Source organism: Lissotriton vulgaris, chromosome 3_1 (genome assembly GCF_964263255.1).
Source record: "Lissotriton vulgaris chromosome 3_1, aLisVul1.2, whole genome shotgun sequence".
Taxonomy (NCBI): Eukaryota; Metazoa; Chordata; class Amphibia; order Caudata; family Salamandridae; genus Lissotriton; species Lissotriton vulgaris.
The window spans coordinates 1,107,349,730-1,107,376,013 of record NC_141689.1 but is presented as its reverse complement, the minus strand read 5'-3'; the positions used below and the strand labels follow the sequence as shown (position 1 = coordinate 1,107,376,013).

Genomic DNA, 26,284 nt, shown 5'->3' with positions numbered 1-26,284 from the left:
GGCCTTGCACTGCAGCTTAAGAGCCTGAAGAGCATGAAGCTGTTTTAAAAAATATGGTGTCATGAATTTAATGACCAAGGAGACAATGTTTTTTTAATGTTGTTGGGGAGTAACTGCACTACCTCTCTGAAAAAGTATTTATCAACGACATTTGGCACATAAATATTCTATAGGTACATTTCTCATCCAATACATACCCTCCATTGAAATCTGCCTGCACATCGTGTATTTGTAATGGGACACCAGTGGTCACCAAAGTCAAAACCCTTCTTGCAAAGTTAGAATAAGATGTACCATTTGTCTGGCAGCAGCATTTCAGCACACTTTTTCCCCATTCTCCATTACTAAGTGGGTCTCCAGTAACATCCCTTTTGCTATACCCTATCCCATTAAATACTCGAGTATTCCATAGTGCTTGAAGTAGGTATTGAGACCACTGTCATTCCAAGTTGAAATCTTCCTGACAATACCCATCATAGTACTGTTGCACCCTCTTGTCCCCTTTTTACTTAAGGAGGCGATGTTATTAAACCTGCTCCCCCCAGTATTAAAAACGCCCAGTCTTGTCATCTCAGATGCTTAGATAATAAAATTCTGCCCCTTCGTATCATCATGGCCATTTTGACACTAGCTACACTCCCCCACATACATCATCTTTATATTGATAATGTCTTACTGGCCCATCAGCCACAAATCAAATAAACCCCTCTTATATGCTGCCATACAACAATATGGAAACGGGCAGTGAGCAAAATGCCATCGATAGAAAAGCACAGGTTTTGTGCCACAGTCACCAACCTAAATTTTACATCTACCTAATGTAGGTCCAGGATATTGACCTCCACAACCCAACCCTTTCAGCTGCCAACAGTAATCAATGTGGAGTAAAGGCCAGGCTAAGCTCTGATATGGGAATCTGTTTTAGTGATGCTGGGTGAGATGAACCTTTTTCACCGGCAGCAAGAGGGTGGGGAATACTAAGGGAGGCACAAGAAAAAGGCAAAGGCAGTCTTCACCTAAACTCAAACCCTATGATGTGCAGTATCCAGGACTGTTTTGAGACTTCCTTCCAAGAGTCGAGGTGTAGAATGGTCAGGCCCCCTATCAACTCCATATATTGGCCTATCCGAAATTGGATGAAGTAAGGGTGGACAGTTCTTCAATTTCTTCAGCTCCAAATTCATAGAGGATATAAAAAGCCTCTAGGCTGGGATATGTCAGAGCAACGGTGGCCAACAATTGCCATGCATGTATCAGCCATCCCTACAGAGGTACACAATGCATCCACAGGTGCATTTCACTAAGGTCTTTAATTAAGGGCTGGATAGCTTTTTTTTTTCTTTAGTGCCTAGTTCAGAGAGGATGTGAAGAGCTCCAGTCTGAGATATGTCAGAGCAACAGTGACCCAACACTGGCCTTGCATGTTTCAGCCTTCCCTACAGAGGTGCACAATGCAGGCACAACAGTATTTCACAACTGTCTTTTATTGGGCCAGTAAAATCTCTCTTAAGATCACTTCACACACTGGTTAGGAATTATTCTCTGCCATGTAAAGATATCCACTAAACCTACGCATTTTTCAATAATCGGGCTCGTTGTTATCCTCAGCGGCCTTAAAGATCATACATACAGGTTCAATTTGTGATCTTCCAAATGGGAAACCCATAACCTGCATGCCCAAATCTTTAAGCAACAACAAGTCTCTGCAATGGGGCTATGTCCGTCAAAGTCAATCATTAGCCACATTTTCGTTTTAAAAAAAGTTTAAATCAGACCTTTTGTAAAGGTCTATATGAACCTTAGAGACATTTTCCAGAAACACTCAAGGTCATACACTTTGAATCCAAAGTGTTTCCACAAAATACACCACCTTGTACAGTAAGCCTGTGGAAAAACACCTAACACTGTAGGAATATATATATCACGCAGACAAGAAGGCAGCAGCATTCATACAAATTGGGAGGTTTAGACAATGGTTTGGAAGGGAGGTCCAGAAAGAGAACCAACAGATTATTTCACCAACTCAGGCAGCGTTGAGAGGAACAGAAAATGCACTGCACACAAATGCATGGTGGGATGCAGTAACATGAGAAAACACAGATAAATGGCGCTTAGCTACCAAACACAAGCAAACCACAGAGAAGATGACTTTTGGGACACCACATATATTATTGTTAACTAGAAAAAGCACCTACAGTAACCAGAACTCCTAGACAATCACTGTATCTTCAGCTGCATGCTTTTATACATGGGTTGGTAAATCACAGATTTAGATATAGACGCAAGATACAATTTGCTGAATCTGCCTTTCCAGATATTTCTTACCTACAGTGTCAGGCCTCAGAGCTGTCACAGATATCTCTGCACCAATCAAACCAAAAAGCAGGGGCTGAAAAATATCCCAGGCAACTGAAACAATGCCTTCTACCTCGACCTGTAAAGACAAAAATAAAACAATCTATTGATATTTTCATATGAATAGCACAATTGTGACTGATCACTAACAACATATGATTTGTTCTCTTCCCTGTGATATTTCTTTCTGAATTTCTAACCCAGTGCTGCTGATTTGTTCCCATCACTGTGATTTTCTTTCTGAATTTTTATCACTATGCTGCTTGTGAAATCATTCAACAAACAATAAGGTGATGGAAAAAAAGCTTAAATGAATCAAAGTCAAGAAAGACGTGTCGGAGCTCCAGGCCTCCCACAGGCACCTCCAATGGAAGGTGGATGATGCAGAAAATAGGGCCCGCCGCAATAATCTCCGCTTTGTGGCTTTGGTGAAGGAATTGAGGGGAACAACATGGCAGCGTTCCTGCACACCTGGCTTCAGAAGACCTTCCCGGCAGCAAGCTTCTCCAATTGTTTTGTAATAGAAAGAGCACATCGGGCTTTGCTGGCGAAGCCACCGGTGGGGGCGAGACCGAGACCGGTCATTGCCCGCTTGAGAGACTTACGCATTCAGTACATGTTACTCTTCCAGGCAAAGGTGAAAGTTGTATACCAGGAGAAGACCCACTTTTTCCCCCACCCAGAGGATGCGTGGTAGTGGATAGAGGAACGCCCTCCATTGCGGAGAACGGAGGACAGGCGACGCGAGACAGTGACGGAGGCACCGGCCGTTGGGGCCCAGTGGGGGCAGCCAAAGACACAGAGTTCAAGAGGATCACCTGGCAGCAGGAGACTGAAGACGACCCTGTATCCCACACAAACTCGGTTCAACGACGACAACTGAGCTCGACATCCCCTGGGCCAGAAGATCAAGCAGGCTCCAGATTTCGCTGCCTAGCGGGGAACGCACGATCTGAAGGGGAGGAGGACACTGGTGGAAACTCTACCGGAGACGAGGACACGGAGATCCATGCACCCGCTGGTGGCGGCGATCAACGAGATGGAGCAGGAATTGGCAAAGGAGGCCGGGGTCTCACAAGACGATATCCAGGACTCCCATTCTTGAAGTTGGGGCTGAATTGACAGTGAAGTTATTGGCTCATTGCCGGACTGCACGCAAGTTGACACACCCCCTATACCTTTTGTGTTACTGTTCCTTGGGGTAATTTGCCTCCCTATAGACAGCTACAGCTGAGGGGAGTGTTGTTCGCCCCCAGGATTCCTGTCCAGGGGCTGGGTTGCTAGAGGGTTATTAGGGGTGGGCGACAGACCTTCTCTGCCCGAAAGTCCTGTACGTTGCCATTGGCAGGGATGGGGCTGGCGGAGGGGAGAGGTGGGGTTGGGGTTGATGGGGGAGTGTACAGTTGTTTCATGTTTGGGGTTCCATGGAGGGGGCTGGAGGATGTTTTACAGTTGCTTTGCGGGAGGGGGGACTTGAGGGGGGGGGGGATTGTTTGAGCATGTCACATTGATCATACGTACTCACGACCTGAAGGCCCCGTGCGCGGGCCCCCTGAAAAACTCTTGACTCAATGCTGGACACGCAAGCGAATAGCCCCGTAGGGGAAGGTATGGCCCAGGGCGGGATTAAGATACTCACGTGGAACGTTAACGGCCTTGACAGCAAGATTAAGCGGGCGTTAGTCCACACCTATGTGAAGAGGTTAGGAGAAACACACTTGCAGGGCACCAAGATCACATCAGAAAGTCCTGGAGAACGGAACGGCCGAAAAAGCCATCTCTCCAGACTTGGCTGTCCAGGCAATAGTGTCTAGAAAACGTGTGCAGCGAGGCCCATGTAGCTGCCTGACAGATGTCCTGTAAGGGTACTCCCCAACCCAGGGCAGTAGTAGCTGCCGTGGCCCGAATGGAACAGGAGGCTCCTTTTTCGCCAAGGAGTAGCAAACCTTGATGCACAAGACGACCCACCGAGAGATAGTCCGCTTGTGCGCCGCCCGTCCCTTCTTTGCGCCCATGTAAGCAACAAAGAGCTGGTCGTCCACCCGGAACTGGCGTGTGCGGCCCAGATAGAATGAGATTCAACAAACAAAATGCCAGTACTGCGCATTGAATTCCAGCTTAACAGTAATTAAGTTGAAATTCCTCAATTACAAAGACCACTCTTTCAGTTTGATTTATCAAACATATTTCATTTATTTTGTATTTTCTTTTTTCATATTTTTTCTTTTTGATTTTTCAACTTTATCAAAAATTGTTTTTTAAGGTTTTTTTTTAACCAAAAACCTAGCAACATCCAGTTGACTCCGACTGGGTCAAATATCTTTTCACAATTTAAAAACAATATAACCAAATTATTGCTCAAAACATTGGTGGGGGAACACACAACATTAAATGGACAACAAGGAGTGCACTGTTCAGACATACACAAGACAAGACTACACAATTCATTGGGTAGTGAGGGGAACGGGAAGGCTAAGAACAATGTGAGAGGTGTATATATGCCCGGTGTAAATCCTATTCTTGAGAGCAGGTGCAAACACCTCCACTAAATGGGAACACGCTATTATGTTTTTATCAAAACAATAGACCATCAAAAAGTTCCAATTTTCATATTACAATGACATAAGATTGGTCTATATAATGTGAAAAGGAGGTCGACGCGTTTCGAATCCCCTTTGATGGTGTGATTCTCATCAGGACGGTGTAGACTAAGTCTGAAAAAATACATTAAAAATATACTGTCAGTCATACTAAGAAGCAACTCTCAACTTAACATTCAGTCTTAAACACTCAGCTCATACCTGAACTCCTGTGAGTGATGGTCAATCTCTGAAGGTAGGAGTAGGGTATGCTGTAATTTAGAGGGAGGTTCATGAGTTTGTGCCTTGGGGGATTGTTTCAATTGTATTTCAAGCATCAGCGTAATCATGATACTCACGTGGGTGCGATGTAATAGAAATATCCTTCAAAAGTCCTCAGTTGTTTTTATTCCAACAGGTGACGAACAGATCCTTGTACATTGTTTTTTGTTCTGCAAGAGAGCAATGAAGTTGGATGGTCGGTATGGGAGTCTAATATCTTATAAATCGTTGTGTTTGGCACACAAGTTGGCCACATGGATCTATAGATATATCTGAGAGTGTGCGGCTGCTATTGGCTCGTCTAAAGCGTGCTCACCATGTTGCATGTTAATATTTGCAAAGTTGAAATGTACAACTTTCAGCTGCACCCAAGATATATAATAAAATTGAAAAGGATGCGGTCAATATAAACTTCTCGCGTTCCTCATGGTTAGTCTAATAGTGCAGAGGAGGTTGCGTTCGCGCTCGTGGTGATAAATCAACGTGTGCTGTAGTTCTTTGTTTTTAAAAACTGAAGTGCTGTTGAATGAGATGTCTGCGTCTGCGGACATTCCGTCTTTAAGAGCACTTGAGGCCAATACGTTAAGCCTCGCTACACGCCGTGTGCGGGCAATATATTTGCTTCAAAGTGTGTCGCTTCGCATAACTTGAAAACGTTTCTAAACGGATAGATTTTATCGAGTAATATACATTTGTTTGCCAGGTCTTACCTTCGTGATATTTTTAAAGTGTCCTCCACGGGCGTCTCAATCCTCTGTCGGAACGCCTTGTTTAGTTCCGGTTGCCCCGGTTATTGTAGGGATTGGTTCCTCATCAGCGGAATGCTGGGAAATGTGGTTCAGCGGTATCGAAGGCTCACAGTTTAACATATCTGTTACGTTCCATTTGGAAACAAAAGTTACACAATATCCAATTATGGGGGAAACTTGATGGATTTTCAATTGGTGGAAATTCGCGATGTCTGAATTATGGTAGCTGCACAACAACGTAGTACAATTCAATGATCAACGCATTTCCTTCAAGGAGAGAATTGCAATGCGGCAAATATTGAGCCTCCCTACTAGAATCCTACCTTATGATCTATATTCATAAGTTGTATAATTCAGACATTTCATTTAAGCCACGGGTGGCAGAGTTAAATACATTTCAAGATAAGCATCGCTTCTCGCTGTCTTAATTTGGCCTCTAGGTGCCACCTCTCCGGTCATGCTCCACTTTAGAAATTACAGTCCATCTAAAGTCCAGATCGCCATGTAATTCATCAATCCAGTGTTGCACTAGAGGGGCTGTATCAATTTTTTTCTTTAGTCTTGATTTATGTTGTGATATTCTCTGTCTCACTTCCTGATTCGATTTCCTTTGTACAATTTGTTACATGGACAAAGAATGGCATAGACCAGGTTTCGCGATTTACAGTTTGTGAAGATGTTGTGTTTCCACGAAATTCCTTCGTGTTGGAATACATTTCCTTCTATTGTGGAGTTGCAGCATAGGCAGGTGCCACATTTTTTATGCCCTGTGACTGGGGGAAGATTAACATAATCTCGCAGAAAGTTGATACGCAAACTGTGCGCTCCAGATTTTTCTTTTCTTTCGTTTTCAGAAGTTCTTCACGTGGTGTCTTCCCATCATCGAACTTTCTCAAAAAAGTAATTCACCAGAACTGGCATCTGATTAAAGATATAGATGTACAGTTGAGGTCTACACCGCTTTTTGCTTTCAAGAAAGACAAGAGCATTGCCAACCAAATCGTGCGAGCAGCAGTTCCAGGAACAAAGGTTGCCACACTGCGAGATTATGTTAATCTTCCCCCAGTCACAGGGCATAAAAAGTGTGGCACCTGCCTATGCTGCAACTCCACAATAGAAGGAAATGTATTTCAACACAAAGGAATTTCGTGGAAACACAACATCTTCACAAACTGTAAATCGCGAAACCTGGTCTATGCCATTCTTTGTCCATGTAACAAATTGTACATAGGAAAAACGAATCAGGAAGTGAGACAGAGAAAATCACAACATAAATCAAGACTAAAGAAAAAAATTGCTACAGCCCCTCTAGTGCAACACTGGATTGATGAATTACATGGCGATCTGGACTTTAGATGGACTGTAATTTCTAAAGTGGAGCATGACCTGAGAGGTGGAGACCTAGAGGCCAAATTAAGACAGCGAGAAGTGATGCTTATCTTGAAATTTAACTCTGCCACCCGTGGCTTAAATGAAATGTCTGAATTATACAACTTATGAATATAGATCATAAGGTAGTATTCTAGTAGGGAGGCTCAATATTTGCCGCATTGCAATTCTCTCCTTGAAGGAAATGCGTTGATCATTGAATTGTACTACGTTGTTGTGCAGCTATCATAATTCAGACACCGCGAATTTCCACCAATTGAAAATCCATCAAGTTTCCCCCATAATTGGATATTGCGTAACTTTTGTTTCCAAATGGAACATAACAGATACGTTAAACTGTGAGCCTTCGATACCGCTGAACCACATTTCCCAGCATTCCGCTGATGAGGAACCAATCCCTACAATAACCGGGGCAACCGGAACTAAACAAGGCGTTCCGACAGAGGATTGAGACGCCCATGGAGGACACTTTAAAAATATCACGAAGATAAGACCTGGCAAACAAATGTGTATTACTCGATAAAATCTATCCGTTTAGAAACTTTTTCAAGTTATGCGAAGCGACACACTTTGAAGCAAATATATTGCCCACACACGGCGCGTAGCGAGGCTTAACGTATTGGCCTCAAGTGCTCTTAAAGACCGAATGTCCGCAGACGCAGACATCTCATTCAACAGCACTTCAGTTTTTAAAAAAAAAGAACTACAGCACACGTTGATTTATCACCACGAGCACGAACGCAACCTCCTCTGCACTATTAGACTAACCACGAGGAACGCGAGAAGTTTATATTGACCGCATCCTTTTCAATTTTATTATATATCTTGGGTGCAGCTGAAAGTTGTACATTTCAACTTCGCAAATATTAACATGCAACATGGTGAGCACGCTTTAGACGAGCCAATAGCAGCCGCACACTCTCAGATATATCTATAGATCCATGTGGCCAACTTGTGTGCCAAACACAACGATTTATAAGATATTAGACTCCCATACCGACCATCCAACTTCATTGCTCTCTTGCAGAACAAAAAACAATGTACAAGGATCTGTTCGTCACCTGTTGGAATAAAAACAACTGAGGACTTTTGAAGGATATTTCTATTACATCGCACCCACGTGAGTATCATGATTACGCTGATGCTTGAAATACAATTGAAACAATCCCCCAAGGCACAAACTCATGAACATCCCTCTAAATTACAGCATATCCTACTCCTACCTTCAGAGATTGACTATCGCTCACAGAAGTTCAGGTATGAGCTGAGTGTTTAAGACTGAATGTTAAGTTGAGAGTTGCTTCTTAGTATGACTGACAGTATATTTTTAATTTATTTTTTCAGACTTAGTCTACACGGTCCTGATGAGAATCCCACCATCAAAGGGGATTCGAAACGCGTCGACCTCCTTTTCAGATTATATAGACCAATCTTATGTCACTGTAATATGAAAATTGGAACTTTTTGATGGTCTATTGTTTTGATAAAAACATAATAGCGTGTTCCCATTTAGTGGAGGTGTTTGCACCTGCTCTCAAGAATAGGATTTACGCAGGGCATATATACACCTCTCACATTGTTCTTAGCCTTCCCGTTCCCCTCACTACCCAATGAATTGTGTAGTCTTGTCTTGGGTATGTCTAAACAGTGCGCTCCTTGTTGTCCATTTAATGTTGTGTGTTCCCTCACCAATGTTTTGAGCAATAATTTGGTTATATTGTTTTTGAATTGTGAAAAGATATTTGACCCAGTCAGAGTCAACTGGATGTTGCTAGGTTTTTGTAAAAAAAAAACCTTAAAAAACAATTTTTGATAAAGTTAAAAAATCAAAAAGAAAAAATATGAAAAAAGAAAATACAAAATAAATGAAATATGTTTGATAAATCGGACTGAAAGAGTGGTCTTTGTAATTGAGGAATTTCAACTCAATTACTGTTAAGCTTGAATTCAATGCGCAGTACTGGCATTTTGTTTGTTGAATCTAGTATTGGCGCAGCCTTACTGCGCTTTAGCCAAAACCCTCATTGTTTCCCTCCAGAAAGAATGAGAGCGCACGTTTTGGGTCCAGAGGGTGGAGCCTCTCTTCCTCCTTCGAGGGATGCAGAGGCGGATAGAAGGATGGCAAGGTGATGGACTGCTCGATGTGAAAGGCTGTGACTACCTTGGGCAGGAAAGAAGGACGAGTCCTTAAAACAACCTTGTCCGGATGGGCAGAGAGGAAAGGAGGTATAGAAGATAGAGCCTGGAGCTCACTCACTCTCTTGGCAGAGGTGATGGCAACCGGGAATGCAGTCTTAAGAATTAGAAGACGAAGAGGACAGTTAAGAAGTGGCTCAAAAGGCGCGCACATCAGAAACGTAAGAACAAGATTCAAGTCCCACTGAGGCATCACGAAGGGAACAGGAGGGAACATGTGCATGAGGCCTTTCAAGAATCTATTAACAACAGGGGACTTGAAAAGAGAAGGCTGATCAGGAAGCCTTAAGAAGGCTGAAATGGGCGAGAGGTAGCTCTTGACAGTGCCCAGAGCAGAGCCCTGCTGGGCAAGAGAAAGAAGGAAGAGGAGAACCGCTGAAAAGGGGGCGGAGAGTGGATCCACAGCCTTTGCTGTGCACCATGCCACAAATTTCTTCGACCTGCAAGCGTATACCATTTTTGTGGAGGGACACCTGGCTGCCAGAATCACATCGCAAACTTCAGAAGGCAAGTCAAATGGCCTCAACTGCCGCCGCTCAATCTCCACGCATGTAGGTGGAGACTGGACAGGTTCGGGTGGAGGACCGTCCCCTCCACCTGAAGAGGCAGACGAATCGGGGGATCAACTGACATGGTGAGTAGCTCGGGATACCAGTATCTTCGTGCCCAGTCCGGAGCCACAAGAATGACTTGGACCCGTTCTCGCCTGATCTTCTTCAGTACTCTGGGCAGAAGTGGTATAGGCGGAAAGGCGTACAACAGACCGCAGCTCCTTTCGCGACGAAAAGCGTTGCCGAGCGAGTGCCGCCTTGGAAATTCCAACACGCAGAACTGATGACATTGCGAGTTCTCTTCGGTGGCGAATAGATCTAACCAAGGCTCTCCCCACTGCTGAAAGAGACCTTGCGCCACGTCCGAGTTCAGACGCCATTCGTGATCCATCATGCACCGGCGGCTGAGTTTGTCCGCCCTGGCGTTCAGGGAACCTGCCAGGTGTTGAACTACCAGGGTGACGCCCTGGTGTTTCAGCCATTGCCAGAGGCGCAGAGCCTCCTGGCAAAGGGTCCACGACCCCACCCGCCCTGTTTGTTGCAGTACCACATGGCAGTGGTGTTGTCCGTGAACACCTGCACTACACTTCCCCGGACAGAGGGAAGGAATGCCTTCAGTGCAAGTTGGATCACCCGCAGCTCCAGAAGGCTGATATGGAGCCGGGACTCCGCCGGAGACCAGAGGTCTCTGAACTCCCTCTCTCCCATGTGGCCCCCCCATCCCAGGAGGGAGACATCTGTCACCACTACGTGCTCCGGTTGGGGTAGGGAGAGAGATCTGCTTTTGACCCAATCGTGGTTGGTGAGCCACCACTGCAACTGACTCGCAGTGCCCTCCGAGATCAGGACGTGGTCGGACAGGTTGCCCTGATGCTGTGCCCACTGAAACTTCAGGTCCCACTGCAGAGCCCGCATCCGCCACCTGGTGTGATGCACCCGGAGGATGCAGGAGGCCATCAGCCCCAGGAGCCGCAGCGTCAACCTGACCGAGACTCGGGATAAAGGCTGAAAGATCGGAATCAGAGCCTGAATATCCCGAACCCGCTGCTCGGGAGGAAAAACCCAAAACTGCGCCGAGTCCAGAAATGCTCCGATGAAAAGGAGCTTCTGAGAGGCGCACAGGTGTGACTTCGGCACGGAGTTTGGCCGTAGTCTGGAGGTGGGAGACGACTGTTTGGGGCGAGCCCGCCTTCAACAACCAATCGTCGAGATAGGGGAAGACTGAAACCCCTGATCTGTGCAGATGAGCTGCGACCACCGCCATCACTTTCGTGAACACCCGAGGGGCGCTGGTAAGGCCGAAGGGGAGCACGGTAAACTGAAAGTGATCGTGGCCTACCGTGAACAGCAGGTAGCGCCGTTGGGCCGGCAGGACGGGGATGTGGAAATACGCGTACTTCCTCGTGCGTCCTGCAAGTTCAACGCTACCATCCAGACTTCTGGGTCCAGGGCAGCTAGAACCTGAGCCAAAGTCAGCATCTTGAACTTCTCCTTCCGGAGGAAGCCGTTGACGCTCCTTAGGGCCAAGATAGGGCGTAGGCCTCCTTTGCCCTTCTTGGGTACCAGAAAGGAGTGGGAATCGCAACCATGTCCTACTTCTGCCCCAGGAACATGCTCGAAGGCCCCCTTGGCCAAGAGGGTCCCGTACGGTTTCTCCCTGCGGTCCGAGAGTAGAGCACTCTATTGAAGTTACCACCGGGCAACTGATGCTTGTCCATCTCGAATGCAGGAGCCAGACTGGGTTCATACGTGGCATGGTTGATGGCGGAAAACTGAGAGGCCCAGTAATACCTCCTGATGTCTGGGAGCGCGATGCCCTCGTCATACCAGGGGAGAGAGAGCTTTGCAAGAGCGATGCGAGCACGACCGTCCCAAACGAGCCTCCTCTGCAAGCCTTCCACTTCCCGAAAGTACGCCGCCGGAATAGCGTCAAAAGAATTTTGAAGCGCATAGAGAAAGCGAGGCAGAGACATCATTTTAAAGAGTGCATCTCGACCAAGTGGCGACAACGGCAGTTCACGCCACTGAGCCACGTCCACCTTCAATCGTCGGAGAGGAGGGAGGAGATTGTGCGGGCATAGCGGGCAACCGGGTCCAACAATATATAGACTCCCAAGTATTTGAAGCCTGATTGCGAGACTTCAATGGGAAACCTACTCGGTAAGGGGGGAAGGCCGCCCGAGATAACATACACAGACGATTTGGACCAATTGATAATCAGGCCGGAGTTCTTGCCAAAAGAAGTGAGAACATCGAACAGGACGTTAAGGGATTTACGAGGGGAGGTAAGGTATAAAAGGCTATCGTCAGCGTACAACGAAACACGATCTTCAAAATCGGGGGACCACTGGATGCCCTTTATCGACATTTCCCAGCAGAGCCAGGCTGCGAGCGGTTCGAGAGCAAGAGCAAAAAGCAAGGGGGACAGCGGGCATCCCTGCCGCGTACCCCTCCCGAGAGCAAAAGACCGGGACACTCTGCCATTGACGACGACCTGAGCTAACGGATCCGAATACAAAAGTTTAACCCAACTAATAAAGTCCGCACCGAAACCAAACTTCGCCAGAGTGGCCCAAAGGTATGGCCATTCGATCGTGTCAAAGGCCATCGTGGCGTCCAAGGAAGCCAAGAAGGCCGGCTTCGATAGAGACTCTGCCCTAGCGAGAACACCATGTAGGCGCCGCAAGTTAAGAGCAGTGTTTCGGTGCGGAATGAAACCGGATTGATCCGGGTGGATCAGGTCACAAATTACAGTGATTAAACGATTGGCAAGGACCTTGGCAAGGATTTTGGGCTCGGCATTCAGTAGGGAAATAGGCCGATACGACGCACAGCGATCACGAGGCTTGCCCTCCTTAGGAATCACAACTATAGTAGCCAAACACTGATCATAAGGGAGGGCGCCGAGCTCACGTGACTCCCTGAACATTGCGCGAAGGTAGGGCGCAACTTTGTCTGGGCACAGTTTATACAGTTCGACAGGGAGGCCATTAGGGCCCATGGCCTTACCAGAACAGAGGGATCGCATTGCGGTAGCAATCTCATCAACCGACAACGGGGCCTCCATGCGCTCTCGGTCCTCCTCAGACACACAAGGCAAAGCAATGTCCCTCAGAAGCAAATGAGAGTCATCTTCATCTGTCGGAAACCGGGGAGTAAACCACACGAAAATAATCGGCAAAGCATTCCACAATCTCGCCAGGGTCGGTCACGCGCACACCATCCAAAGTCTGTATCACGGGAACCACACGATTCGCTCTTTCCTTTCTATCAAGCCATGCGATCAATTTGCCCGCCTTATCACCAACATCGTACAATCTACCCTGCTGCTCCCTGAACATTGTCTTGGCGGCATCCGTAACATGGGATTTATAATCAAACTGCTTCAAACTAAGGGCGTGGAGTTTCTCCCGGGTGACGCCTAATTCCAGGTCGGCCTCTAACTCAAGTATTTCTGCCTCCAGACTCTCAACCTCTATATTTTGGGCCTTCTTGGTCTCAGCTATTAAGGATAGGGCCTGACCACGAATGACAGTTTTGAATGCCTCCCACAGGGACACAGAGGACGAGACAGACCCCTCGTTTTCCAGGAAGTAAGAATCTAGGGACTTTATCAGGCTACTACGGGTCTTGGGGTTGCGCAAATACCATGGATTGATAGGGGCGATCCGCCCCGCGGCGTGAATCCCCGTATCAAAACTAAGCCACAAAGGAGAATGATCAGAAATGCCTCGGGCCAAATGTCTGATCTCCCTGATGTAGGAAGACTGGACTGCGGGCATAAGGACATAATCGAGCCTGGATAGACTCCCATGAGCCCCGGTGTGAAAAGTGTACTGACATTGCGTCGGGTGCATTAACCTCCAGCAGTCCACCAGGCCAAAAGTGTCTATGAACCCCCCGAGCCAAGATTGGGTGGTGGGAAGTGTCCTGGGAGGGTGGCGCTCCGTACTGCCGGAAAGCACAGAATTAAAATCCCCACCCATAAGGAGGAGACTGTCAGGGAGGTCCAGCATCATCCGGCCCACATCAGAGAAAGTAGAGGTCTGGAGACCCGGGGGAATGTATACAGTAACCAAGGAAAGAGTTTTACCCTCCAACCTACCGGAGATAGCGGCGAAGCGCCCTCTGTCATCAAGGATAACATTATCTATATCAATAGGGAGAGAAGACCGGATCAAAATACCAACCCCTCTGGAACCAGTAGTAAACCCCGAGTGAGCAACCAGTCGGTAACCCCACCTGTTTAAAGCATGACACACGTTTCCCACCAAATGCGTTTCCTGCAGGAGCACCACATCAGGAGGCAAACAACACAAATATTGCAAAACAACACCCCGTTTGATACGATCCCCCAATCCATTGACGTTCCATGAAACCAACCTCAACCCACTACCCCCGATCCCCACAAGTAATGCATAGGTCACCCCACCAAGAGCCGGACACCTGAAACAAGGAAAAGACCAATTTGTCGCCTTGAGAGAAAAAGACACACACCGAACACCCCATCCCACCCCCCAACCAACACCCGTTACAACTCCCCCCTCCCTGCACTCCTGCAGTAGACCAATAAGCCACCCCAACATGCAGTGTGCCTGTCGCCCTACGAGCCCCACTCTACAAAAAAACCCCGGAGGAGGAAAGAGGGCCGTCGCTACCCGCCACCCAGACGTGGACCGCAATGAAACATATTAGGAAAAGAAATAGAACCCAGCTGAGAAATGTCTAATGTTCGGAGGTCAGGGACCGAAAAGTCACTTCTGCGTAGGCTCACCACCTTCGGCACCGCCAGGGTGTTCCGTCTGATCACCTCGGCCAGATAGGGTGTCCAGCCAGTCACTTACATTGTCCGGCCGATCAAAGAAGAAAGTCCGCTCCTCATACTCCACTCGAAGCCTAGTAGGGAAAAGCATTGAATACTTCAAACCAAGGTCCCGAAGATGTCGTTTTACCCCCTGGAAAGCCATCCTTTGTCTCTGGACATGCTGAGTAAAGTCCGGGAAGAAGTTAACAGAGGAGTTCTCAAAGTTTACCGGGCCATGTATTCTCGAAGCCTGCAGGATAGCATCTCGATCTCTGAAGTGGAAGAGTTTCGCAATGATGGGCCGGAGAAGGAGCCCCCGGCTTGGGCTTTCCACCCGGCACACGATGTGCACGCTCCACTGCAACAAACTTGCTGAGTCCAGAGGGAGAAAGATAATGCAGGACAAGGTCCTCGACCAGGAGATCTACAGAGTGAGGCTCGGGAGATTCGGCGACACCTATGACGCGGATGTTGTTGCGTTGCGCCCTGTTCTCAAAATCCTCCAGCCGATGGGACATCAAGTCACTGGCAGATTTCAAGTTACCAACCTCTGTCTGAAGTACCGGCACATCGGTTGTGAGGCTGGAAGTCTTCAGATCCAATGACTTCACTTTCTCATTGGTCTTGGACAGGTCAGCTCTGATCAAGGTGACATCGATGGCGACCGTCATATTGCTGACCGATGGTCTCCTTCATATTGGAGATGGTGCCCATGATATCCTCCAGGGACAGATAGACAGGAGCGGATGGGTCATCTTTGGCATCCTCTGTGGTACGACTGGAGAGTCCGGGGGATCCTTTGGGCTGAGTGTAGCGATCGATGACATTTGTCTGGACCAGTCCCCCAGGAAGAGGTGTCTTTGTCTTTCGCTTCTCAGCGTCACCCTTACCAGCCATGTTGGAAGATGCGCCCCAGAGGGGCCCGCGAGACCTGGTGAAAATGGCAGCTGTCAGGCCGGGCACCAATAGACCACAAAATCCAGCTCGTATTGCCAAAACAAAAGCACAAGAGTGATCCAAACAACTGTGGAGTCAAGGCAGCGGTTGCATTAGATGGAGGCAGGAATGGCCCCAAGCCGAGGGATACTGTCTCTCAATCAAACCGTATCGGGATCCAGAAACGAAACCGAAAGTGGTGATGGGGCTACTGAGAAGACCCCACTGCCGTTGTTGTTCGACTCCGTCCCGGATCCATGAGTCGCCCAGTCCCCGGTTCGCCTCCCGGTGGGCCCAAGAAGTTCAGATCGACGCAGTTTCGGTTACCCAAGTCCGATATAAGTTCTGAAAAGATAGACTGTGAAGGGTGGCGAGGGTCCAGGGAGCCCTGTGCTCACGCGACCATCTTGGATGCGCGCTAAGCTCCTCCCCCCAATTCGGTATTTTAGAAAAGGCAAATGAGATGTAGGAAAAAAAAAAAAATCGGTAAAAAATACTGATTCGGTAAAAATCGGAATCCCCGAGTCGGTATTTTCCCCATTCATTCATTCCTATGGGCCTGGATGCCCATAGGAATCAATGGGATACAAAAAAGCAAGCAGTTGAGCTACCAACCAATCACGTGCCTCCACCGCGCCCCTCAGCCAACCAACAGAGCAATCAACCAATCCTGTGCATCCACCCCACCCCACAACCAGGAAGTGGCCACACCCATGCAGGTGCAGAGTAACTGATCACCCAGGAGAGCAGTTACACACTGACAGGCTGTTGTGAAGCAGAGCTGTGCAGGACTTACAAATGGATTCCCAGGACTCCCAGAGGGAAGATGCAGAGAGGAAGAGGAAGATGAAGTTCAGCACAGGTGAACTCCAGGTGCTGGTGGAGGAGCTTGTAAAGCACTACTCCAAGATTTTTGGAAAGCCGTCTCTGCAGGTAGCAGAGGTTGTGAAGAGGAACACCCGGCTGGGGATCCAGTCCAAAGTGAACGCAATTGGAGTGACAACCCGGGAAGTGGACAATCTGAAGAAGAGATGGTACGATCTGAGGATCATTACCAAAAAGAAATTGGCAGCAAGAAGGAAGGAGGCCAATGTCGTACACTGGCTAACGCAGGCGCTGAGATCCCACACAACATGCTCCCTGCGGTCGCTCAGGGACAGGTGGACTACTGACAGGGGGGAGGACTGGTCGGATAAGGAGTGGGAAAGGATTTTAGAGGGACCACAACACATTCCCCGCAATTCGAGATTCAGAATTATACAGTTCTACATCACACACAGGGCATACCTGACCCCGGACAAGATTAACCGCTACTTTGGCCTGGATACGTCCAAATGCCCACGATGCGCGCTACTGAACGCGGATCTCCTACACATGCTGTGGGCATGTCCCAAGCTACGGACGTACTGGCATGATGTCACCACGCTGTTGGCGAAAGGGACGGGGCTAAGCGTTCGACACGACTGGGACACTTGTGTACTGGGCCTCCTCACCAGGAAGAAACATAACAAGGCGCACATGAGGTTCTGGGATTTGAGGCTGATAACCGCTAAAAGACTCATAACCCGCCACTGGAAAACCGCAGCACCACCGCTGACAAAACACTGGAGTGCCTCCCTCACCTACTGGGCGACCGCAGAGGGCACGGTACTAAGTAGGGAGGAGACGGCGGGGCAGAGAGCCATACCGATAGCCCAGATATGGGAGGGTTTCCTGCGAGCTTTCACCAGGGCCTGCCGTGATAAAGGGGTGTTGTAAAGGGAGAGTAGTGAGAAAGGGGAGAAACAAGGGCCGCACACAGACAAACAAGAAATACCACCCCCGTGACCCACCGAACTCCCCCCCCCCGCTTGCCCCCTCCCACCTCTCTGGATTCCCCCCCCCGCTTCCCCGCCCACTCCACTCTTTCCCCCCCCCCCGCCCATCAACAGGGGCTACACACACAGGCGACTCCGCTAATGCACTCCCACCCCGAGATTCAGAGTTATCACGCACCACTTGTATCACCTTCCCGTGAGCACCACTGGGCAGCACCCTACGAGACCACTCCGCCCGAAACCAACGAGACAGAGCCCACACTGCAGCACCCCCTCCCCAAGTTTGGGTTCATTACACCCTCACTTTCTTTCCTGTTCTTCCCTAGATCGGAACAGCGACACACACGGCAGAGGTCGCCCCCCAGTTGACCACACCAGATCTGCCTTTCCTACTCGCACCTTCGCTTCTAGCATACAGAGACTAAACACAGGAGTGCAGCACATATGAAAACCACTGCCGCAACCTTCCGCCCCACGGCACCGACATCCTGAACAACCTAGTCGTCCACGGCACACGTACATGCCGCCCGGAGCCGGGCCTGGATGGTTATCCATACTGTTGGGGGACATCACACTTCATTACTGACCAGAAGGCTGCGGACACCGGGGGGACGGCTGGTTACCGGGCTACCCATCTGGGCGGGCAAGGTTGGATGTCCTGGTAGGAACGGCACTGTGAGTTACACTGTGATAAGGCAACGGAATGAATGGTCTGATGCATGCAGTGTCCATCCATAAGACGGCAGGTGGAGTTCTTTATATATATATGTGCATTTATTGGATTTTCAACCGTCGACTGCATTCGCTCAGATACTGTACGAGCCACTCCAATTGTTGTTTCCCCTTTGAATTATGCACATAAAGAAATGTACCTGTATACCAAGAGTTTCAATAAAACAGATTTAAAAAAAAAAAAAAAAAGAAGGAAGGAGGCCAATGCTACTGGTGGAGGAAAGAACAGGGCACCTGCTCTCACGGATCTTGAAGAGCTCGTGGAGTCCCCACTTGAGCCAGAGTGTGTTGTAGGAATTGGTGATGCAGACAGCTCAGCCCAAGCTGCATCAAAGAAAGGTAAGGGACATGTCCATCATTCCTCACCCCTTGCTTGTCTCCCTCCCCCAATGTGGCTGTGTGTTGAGGTACTCCAGTACAGGCGTCTGTATCCACCTGCAATGCATGATGGTAGTGGTAGTCATAAGAATTCACATCAGAGCAGGCAACATGAAAGAATGTCAGGCATGCCACACAATACAATTAGAGACAGGGGAGGACCAGGAAATAGTGCAAATGATATGTGATTTATTATAGGAATACACGGGGAAAGCGCCAATAAGCCACTGTCCATATCTGTCTACAGGAGAGACTTCGCGCATGACAATGCAGGAGAGGGAGAAGAGGCCACCCCGAAGGGAGAGGAGTGATGAAGAAGCCAGGGATGCAGTGCCCAGCACAGCAGCACCTCCAGCACCCTGCACACAAGCATCTCCCACAGCAGAGGCAGCCACCATGCAACTGCCATCATCTCCTCTGCTCCTTCACTCGCCACAACATGAGCCACAACAACTTGCCACACCAGCAGACTCAGAGGTGTCAGAAATCTTCAGGCCCAGGAGGCATGACGTTCCCCCGCAGAGAATCTTACAAACATCCTCTGATGAGGAAAGGGAGGGTGAGATACCAACAGAGTCACTGGCAGAAAATAGAGCTGGTCTTCCATCCACTCCTGTCACTGTATCCCGAGGCACAAGACGCCATAGGGTCCGGGAGGCAAGCTTTACTGGGCATGATGACGGTGTCTTCCGTGGCCTCGAGACAACAATGGTCAAGGTGCAGCGCCTGCAGGCGAAAGCAATTAGTGCAGTGCACAGACAAATGCGCCATATGAACAAAAACGTTGACACCATGAGGGACATGGCCGATGGGGTTAGGGACATGTCACAGTGTGTGATGTCACTTTGTGATGAACTCCACGAGGACCGCGCACAAAGGCGCAGGGAGAGGCAGTGCATGCAACAGCAGATAAGGGGCATGCACCGTCTTGCAACAGCGACTTCACTGCTGTGTCGCCGTTCTGTTGCTATGCAGGAAGGGCTGGTGCACTGCTGCACAGACCTCACAAGGGGGATGGGGAGAGTCACTACAGCAATGGAAGTGCTGCTGACTAACCAGTCAGCCACCACAGGAGGTGAAGGTTTAGGGGACACAGACAACACCAGTAGCAGGAGCAGCACCCCTATCCTGGAAATCCGGAGGAGCAGCAGTCGCCAGAGTACAGGCGCTGGCACAGCAGACAATGATCATACCCAACCACAGGTATCACGCAGTGCAGGGCAAGGGCGCAGGCAGTAAGGCTGCCAAATTTGAGTGGACATGTGAGGGTGAGGTAACCCCTGTCCGCCTAGTTGTGCTAGGCACACTTACTGTAGTGCCAAATAAACTATGTTTATTGCATTAAAACCCTTGCTGTGTCTCTCTACTTTCTCAAAAGTAGTTGTGTGTGATCACTGCCCATCTGTCAGTGTTGGTACTCCTACTGTGTTGGCTGCAGGTAGTGCCTGGTCATCATCATGGTCTTCATAGTCGCTGAATTCCACCTCAGTGCCCTTCTTAGTAGCGAGGTTGGGCAACATAGCACAAGTTGCAATGATCTTACAGCATATGACTGGTGAGTACTGCTGTGCCCCTCCACTTTTGTGGAGGCAGCGGAACCTGCTCTTCAGAAGGCCAAAGGTGCGCGCCACAATGTTCTGGGTTGATTTGTATGCCACATTGTATCATCTCTGGTTGGGAGTGGTGGGGTTGAGGTAGGGTGTCAGGACGAAGGAACGGAGGGCATATGCACTATCTCCTAATGTGAAATGAGAAAACCGTTACTCACAGGCACACATAAACATATATCTGCATTATCTATCAAGGGAGTGTCACACAGTAATTTACCTAGCAGGTATCCTTTGCCAAATTCCCCTGCTGTCAGGCGGGTGTAGATCCCACTGTTTTGGAAGATGTAGGAGTCGTGGGTGCTTCCCGGGTACCTGGCCACTATGTCCGTGATCATGCACTTGGCATCACAGATTACTTGTACATTTATTGTGTGGGATGAATTCCGGTTCCTGTAAATGTACTCAGTGGCAGCAGGTGGGCATATCGGGATGTGGGTTCCATCAATGCAGCCAATCACGTGTGGAAAATGTGCCATTAGGTAAAAGTCAGTCTTGGTCCTGAGCAGGTCCGCATCAGTGTCCAGGAAGCGGATGTAATGCTCCATTCTTTGCATCATGGCATCCAGGAACTTCCTGAAGAAACGGGACAGGCAGCTCTGAGACACCCCACCTACCGCAGCAACAACACTCTGGTAACTCCCAGATGCAAGCAGGTGTAAGCCACAGAGCAGCTGCATATGGGGTGGGATGGCGAGTAGATAAAGAAGCTTCTAGAGTATATGTAAACTGGGGAGACAATCCCGTGCACACACACAAACTATTAAAACAGACAATGCAGTTGTAGAAGGGAAACAAAATTAGTGCAGAATCCAACGAAGGTATCTTGTTTTTCTTTTAATTGATAGTTTCACACATCGCAGCCGCTGGGGGTCGCGTAACTAGTTAGCATGGAGGAGTCTCGTTCATTATAGGAATTAACCAGACAAATCGCTAAACCAACTAAGAACGGCTATGCACCACCACCCACAGAATTGAGAAAGAGCTATCAATCTGCCAATCCTTTCCAAAATATATAAACTGGGCCTAGCCCTTTAATATAAGTACGAAGTTCAGGGTTCTCTGTTCAAACACTTTCTAAACTTCATGTTACAGGTTATGTTTATTTTGGGAAATTCAACAAATGAAGTACATCTATCACTTTAATCACTAAAAGGCTTAAGCACTTTTTTCAGAACAAACTTTTATTGTTGTTTCAGGTAAGATTGCAAGACATCCACAGTACTCCGAACACCGGAGGAGCTGTGAGCATATGATCAAAAGCAAAGAATAGCAATCAATACAGTAATCAGGATAAAACATTGGTATTGAACTACCCTTACCCCCCCAGCCCCGTAAAACTACCCCCCCCCTAGCCCTATTCACGATGCCCACCTAGGTCTAAGCAAATCAATCTGTACAATATTGGTAATACACTCTTACCCTCGCCCAGGTCCTCAGAACAATTGGTCACCAGTTACATCCTGCTGTATCGGCAGCTCCAGCCACAACCCCCTGTATTCCGCCCACCTCTTCCATATTTTGTAGTGCTTTCTGGGGCAGCCACGGGCCTCAAACACTTGACGATCCAGTCCCATATAATAATCCAAACCCCGCTTCCATACCTCTATCGGGGGAGCCCTAGGGTCTTTCCAGGCGCGGGCCACGTCCCTCTTGACCACCGTCAGGCCCAGAAGTAGTAAGTGTCGTTTGTAGATGTTACCACCCACTTGCTCGAAGACATGTAGAAGGCCCAACTGTGATGTACGTGGGAGCTGCCAGCCCAGTACCTCATCCAAGCAGTCCCATACACGCCTCCAATATCTCTCCAATGCCCCACAGGACCACACCGTGTGCCACACCTCAAACAGTCGGGGGAGGCAATCAACCCGGCCCGCCACAGTCTCTCTCTCGTGTAGTAAGCCCTATGCATGTATTTAAATTGGATAAAGCGCAATCGTACAGAGATGGCCGCCACCCTCGGAGCCGCGAGAGCCTCCCTCCACCCCTCCTCATCAATTTCTCCGACGTCTCTCTCCCAAGTAGACCGCAAGCCATCCAGAGAGGGGGAGCAATGAATAACCAGTGATTGATAAATGCAGGATATTTTCTTTTCCACCAGTTCCCCCATAAATAATTTAGCTTCTAGTGGACTGAACTCCGGTAGGGAGTCCAGCCCCTCCAAGGCAGGGGAAATGGCATGTCGAAACTGCAAATATTTGAAAAATTGGGTATGGGGCATATCATATTCGTCCCTCAGCTCCTGAAATGATTTAAGGGTTGTGCCCTTCATGACATGTCCCAGTGCCGAGATCCCTATCGCGTCCCAGCTGCGAAACCCTTGCAAGGTCGCCAGAGCCGGTAGGCGGCCGTTCCGCCACAGCGGGGTCTCCTCAGTCAGCCTGTTCCACCATCCCATACAGCTAAGCGCCCGACGCCAGACCTAGAAGACCACTTGCGTAACCACTGGGAGCCTCTTCCTCTTCCCCGCTGAGTACAGTAACATATGTAAAGTATCTGGCTCCATCAAAAATCTCTCTAGGGCATACGCCGGATCACTCCAATCTCCAAACCACCATTCGTTGAGCACCAACAAATGGGATGCTTGATAATAGGATAGGATATCCGACGACGCCAGGCCACCGCAGTACGTAGAGAGGAAACGGGTGCGGAGAGCCACACAAATAGCACCTCCTGCCCAAAGGAAGCGGCCTAGCGCCGAGTTAACCTGGCGAAACCACTGCAGCGAGACAGGATAGGGGTGGTTCTGTATTTGATAGAGCAGACGAGGAAGGGCCACCATCTTAAAAATGGCCGAGCGGCCATACAGGTTCAAGGGCATACGGGACCATGTTTTCATATCTAACCGGACCCTGTCCCAGACCGGAACGATGTTACGCTCCCACGAGACTCCAGGTATGTCCGTTAGGAACACCCCAAGATACTTAATACCTCCTGTCGCCTCCTGAAGAGCAGACGCCCAATTGCCAAGTGCCACACCATTTCCCAGGGTCCATAAGGTGGATTTCTTCACATTAAGATGAAGCCCCGAAACCTCTCCAAACACCCTCATGATTTCGAGGACTCTCGGGGCCGACCTATTGAGGTCTGTAAGAAAAAACAGTATGTCGTCTGCATAAAGCGCAATCCTGTCGGACGGCCCAGCCTCCCATTCAAATCCCCTCATCTGCGCGTCTATGCGCACCCATGCTGCAAGTGGTTCCATCGCGAGGGCGAACAGGTACGGCGAGAGAGGGCACCCCTGTCGGGTACCCCGTCCAATAGGGAAGGTGTCCGAGATCGCGCCGGCCACTCGCACTGATGCCGTCAAATCAGTATATAGCAGCCGTATATACGAGAGAAAATGGGGTCCGAGATTTAGGCGAGGCAGGAGCGCTTGTAGGTAAAACCAGCTTAGCGAGTCGAAGGCTCTATCAATATCAGCCAACAGAAGCGCCGCCTGGGAACCGGTAGCTCGCATTATTTCCAAGGCCACTTGGGCCCGCCTAATGTTGTGTCTGGTGGTCCTGTGCGGCATAAAGCCGGCCTGGTCCGGGTGAACCAGGGTGGTGATCAACGGGAGGAGGCGGTTAGCGAGTGCATTCGCCACAGTATTCAGAAGTGAGATAGGGCGATACGATTCATGGCGATCTGGAGGTCTCCCTGGCTTGCAGAAAACCACGATCTCAGCATGCCTCCAATCATTCGGTAGGCGACCTGACTCTCTAGCAGCATCTAATACCTTCTTGAAATGTGTCCCTAATTGGAGATGATATTTTCGAAAAAACTCGCACTGGAACCCGTTGGGCCCTGGGGCCTTCCCAGCGTTTAACTCTCCAAGGGCCTTTCCCAATTCTTCTGCGGACAGTGGAATCTCGAGACGACTACGCTCCTCATCAGAGATCCCCCGTGGTGGGAGATCCGCCAGAAATTTATCTACAGCCTCTGCCGGGAGAGATTCTCTAGGAGCATATTGTGCCGCGTAATAGTGCACGAAGCTGTCAGCAATGACCTTTGGATCGGATAAAGAATTCCCGGTCTCATCCCGCAGCGCTGGCAGGGTCTGAGTTTGGAACGTGCCCTGGCAGAGTCTATACAACATTGAGCCGGACTTGTCCCCCCCATTGGTAAATTCTACTCTGCGTTGCAAGCCACACCTGGCGTGACTCTTCAAGGTGTAGGGAAGCAGCATCTCTCTGCGCCTGCAGCAGCCGTCTTATGTCCTCCTCCACCCCCGTCTCCGTGTATTGTCTCTCCAGGGTGCGGACGCGATCTGCTGCCTTCTCTAGATCCTCCCCTCGCGCCCTACGGGCCTTCGCGCACCAGGCTATGTCTACTCCTCGGAGTGTGGGTTTCATGGCCTCCCAGAGGGTCACAACATCTAACCCTGACCTCTCATTATCATCCCAGTAACGGGCTATGGCCTCTCGCATGTGAGACTGGTAATAGTCCTGTTGTAGGTGCCAGGTAGAGAGGCGCCATCGAAATGGCTGCCGCCTCCTTTCAAGAAGGATATCAATCGCAATGGGGGAGTGATCAGAAAGCCCATAAGGTAATATAACCGTTGATTCCACTCTCCCTATTGTGGCGCAGGGAACGAACACGTAGTCTAACCTTGAGAAAGATTGTGAACCGCCGAGACATAAGTGTATTCCCGACTAAGTGTGTGCTGATAGCGCCATGCATCCGTCCATCCCATGCCCCTCACCATGTCATTCAATCTCGTAGGAGCAGTTACCGGCTGCCCACCACCCGGCCTGTAGCGATCCACAATGCCATCCATAACATCATTCCAATCACAGCCAGCACATCTGGAATCTCAGCCCAGACAGTGAACAGTTTTTCCACCAGAGACCATTTCAACGGGGGGGAGCATACACACTACCAAAGACTACTGGCTCACCACCAACCGTTCCTTTAACAAACACGTATCTGCCCTGGGCGTCTACCCACTGTGTAGAGTGGACATAAGACACCCTACAGTGAATCATTACCGCCACTTCCAGGGATCCCCGGACAAAACCAGCATGGAACACCTGCTGATATCCATAGCGCTGTAAACTAAGGGTCTTGGTACCAAGGAGATGTGTTTTTTGCAACAGTAGGACATCAGCCTTCTCTTTTTTCCCCTGTCGCAGCACAGCGCCCCTTTTGATTTTATCCAGCATGCCCCTTACATTCCAACTCACTATTCGCAGCGCCACCCTGGGGAGCTCCGAAGCAGGACCTCTAGCCGCCATCTACCGGGAAAACTGCAGTCGCCTGGGCGCAGGGGAGTGTAACTGCCCATATGACATGAATCGAACCTGGCGGACCATCGTGCTTGAACGAGCTGCCCCTATTGTCCCCAATCTTACGCGTTCCCCCAACCCCCGAACCAAACCCCAACCCAACTCCCGAAGTACTGGCCTCCCCCCTCCCCTATACCTCAACACTGAAGTATCTGTCGCGGTGTAGGAGCGCCCCAACGGGAGGTTGGCGGCCACCCACTCCAATGGATCCCCATCAACCACACCCTCAACCCCCAACTAGCCCCACCAGGGGGCAATTAACGTCTGTGGAAGACCGGACTGCTGCTAACCTGGGGCAAGTGTCCGCCTTGCAGTCCACCCTCCCCCCCCCACCCTTTCCCATCCCGCATCCCATAACTGCTAGTCTAAGTCTGTAAGACAGGATGGTGGTGATTCCAGCAATCGTTCATCATCTCCGGCTGGGCCACCCGTAGCCGCCTGCGGAACCCACCCCGCAACACAACTCAATTAGGTAACTCATGTCCCATCGCCTTTCACGGATCTGCCTTCTGAGTGTCTGGAGGAGCAGTCTCCTCCGCAGCGCCCTTCTTGGCGGCGGACCTTTTGGTGGAGCGGGACCGCCAGTTGTTCCTACTACGAGAGCGTCGGTGGGTCTGCTGCGGCGCCGTCGAGGAGGAC

General features: G+C 49.4%; 1 protein-coding gene across 2 annotated transcripts in view; it reads right to left on the bottom strand.

The window, feature by feature from the left end:
- SLC9B2 (solute carrier family 9 member B2) overlaps positions 1–26,284 on the bottom strand; it is a 368,958-nt gene that overhangs the window by 25,863 nt on the left and 316,811 nt on the right. For both annotated transcript variants that reach the window (XM_086961576.1, XM_086961577.1), the window contains exon 10: positions 2,326–2,434. In XM_086961576.1, coding sequence (XP_086817702.1) covers positions 2,326–2,434 — 109 coding nt within the window. The remainder of the gene's footprint in view (positions 1–2,325; positions 2,435–26,284) is intronic.